The following is a 2,161-nucleotide window of genomic DNA, read 5'->3' as shown; positions in this document are numbered from 1 at the left end:
CTGGATTTTGCCGTTTCCTCCCCGTTTGCTGGTCTTAGTTTGTCGTTTTGCGCCAGCTCACCGCCCCTCTCTCTATCAACCTTTTTCTCTCTCTAAAAATATCGTTAATGCTGGCCAGCCTGGCTGAGTCAAACCCTTATTTCCCCAACCGTAACACACTCTCTCCTTGTATTAACTTCCAAAACGGTCGGTGATTTGAAATTCCGTAATCAAAAAATCCTCTTCATTTTTATTCAAATTTCATTTTTTTCTTTTCAAAAATGAAAAATACCCGGAATTTATGTAAATCTGATTTCCATAGGTGTCCCGCTTAATCCCCCGCTAATCGACGCGTGTCCCGTGCCAGCTATACACTAGTAACTGCCCTTTCAGCCGGTCACCGCCACCGGCTCAGCCGGTAATCCCTATCCTCTTTGGCCTCCCTCGTATATATATACCCCTCTCCTCCGCCTCCTCTTTCCTCTCATCGCTAAGGCGAGGCTCCGCCTCTCCAACTATTTAACCTACACATACAAAATCCTGCATCTAACCCACTCACATATTCCAAAAATTTCAGGGTTTTAGGTTATTTTTCCTTGAGAAGAAATTATATCCGGAAATCTAGGGTTTCCGATATGGCGGCGAGAAGCGAAGCGGATCGGATAAAGGGCCCGTGGAGCCCGGAGGAGGACGAGCTGCTTCAGAAGCTTGTGGAGAAGCACGGCCCGAGGAACTGGTCGTTGATCAGCAAATCGATCCCAGGGCGGTCGGGGAAATCGTGCCGGCTGCGGTGGTGCAACCAGCTCTCGCCGCAGGTGGAGCACCGGGCCTTCACGCCGGAGGAGGACGAGACGATCATCCGCGCCCACGCGCGGTTCGGCAACAAGTGGGCCACCATAGCCCGGCTCCTCTCGGGCCGGACCGACAACGCCATCAAAAACCATTGGAACTCCACGCTGAAGCGCAAGTGCGTCTCCATGTCTGAAGAGTTCAACGACTTCGATCCCGAGGCCCGCCAGCCGCTGAAACGATCGGCCAGCGTTGGGCCGGGCACGAATATATCTGCTTCGGGCTTCTACTTCAACCCGGGCAGTCCCGACGGGTCGGATATGAGCGATTCCAGCCATTCGGGCCATCTCGTATACCGTCCTATCGCCCGAACTGGCGGGATCTCCCCGCCCGACCCGCTGCCCGACCCGGTCACATCGCTCAGCCTTTCGCTGCCCGGATTCGACCCGAGCCCGAGCCCTTCAGCGGATGTAAGCGCTAGATCTGTTTTGGAGCTTGACCCGCAAATTGTAGTGGATCCTCCCGTGCTTCCGCAACACTCAATTCAAATGTTGGCGTCTCACCCTCCTCCTCCGCCACCGCCACCAGCTGCTCCGGCGGCGGTTCAAACTCATCAGTTTGCCGCTGCGGCGGCGGATAAGCAGTTTTTCAGTGCGGAATTTTTGGCGGTGATGCAGGATATGGTGAGGAAGGAAGTCCGGAATTACATGGCAGGAATCGAACAGAAGGGTTTCTGTATGCAGAGCGAGGCTATTAGGAATGCGGTGGTGAAGCGGATGGGTATTAGCAAGATTGACTGAATCGGCGGAAGTTAAATCAAATTCAATGATGAAAAACACAAGATAAAAATTCTCTTTTTGGGAGAGGCATATTTTAGTTTAATTTCAAGATTAGTAGATTGATTTCAATCTTTGGTTAGAGAGAGGAAAAAATAACTTTGGGGTTGTACAGATGAGAAAGGGGAGGAGGTGGAAATGGCGATGAGCAAGAAATTTCGTGAGAGAAAATTGCCTGGGAAAATTGTGAGATTAAGAGGGTTGTGATGATGATGAACTGGGGAAAGAAAGTTTTAGTTGGTTAAATTAAATGTTTATATTTTCTCTGCTGTTGAACATCAATTTTTGGCCTTCTGTTTTAAGATTTTGAACTCAAATCAATGCCTTACTTGAACTCAAAATCGTTCTGCCTTTTTTTTTTTTTTTTTTTTTTATTTATGGATTCGGATGGAAATATTTTGAATTTAAAGGTTCTGTTTTTTCTGGTCATGGGTTTTTAACTACTTATACAATTAATTATTATTCTTATTATTAACATTATGTTTTAGATGAAATTTTTTCATTCAGAAAATTCAATTGTTTTTTTTATTAAAATTCGTCCTATTCTAAGACTTTCT

General features: G+C 47.2%; 1 protein-coding gene across 1 annotated transcript; it reads left to right on the top strand.

Annotated features, from left to right (window-relative positions):
• The first annotated feature begins 267 nt into the window (after positions 1–267).
• Positions 268–1,945, top strand: LOC131010777 (transcription factor MYB73-like). Its single transcript, XM_057938438.1, has one exon. It carries the CDS (start codon positions 615–617, stop codon positions 1,566–1,568), a length of 954 nt encoding a protein of 317 aa, XP_057794421.1. The 5' UTR covers positions 268–614; the 3' UTR covers positions 1,569–1,945.
• The last annotated feature ends 216 nt before the right edge of the window (positions 1,946–2,161 follow it).

Source organism: Salvia miltiorrhiza, chromosome 2 (genome assembly GCF_028751815.1).
Source record: "Salvia miltiorrhiza cultivar Shanhuang (shh) chromosome 2, IMPLAD_Smil_shh, whole genome shotgun sequence".
NCBI lineage: Eukaryota > Viridiplantae > Streptophyta > Magnoliopsida > Lamiales > Lamiaceae > Salvia > Salvia miltiorrhiza.
Note: the sequence above shows the minus strand (reverse complement) of the source record. Positions and strands in the feature narration are given on the sequence as shown.

Coding starts and splice junctions, on each gene's coding strand:
- LOC131010777 (XM_057938438.1), top strand. CDS start 615: ATGGCGGCGAGAAGCGAAGCGGATCGGATAAAGGGCCCGTGGAGCCCG.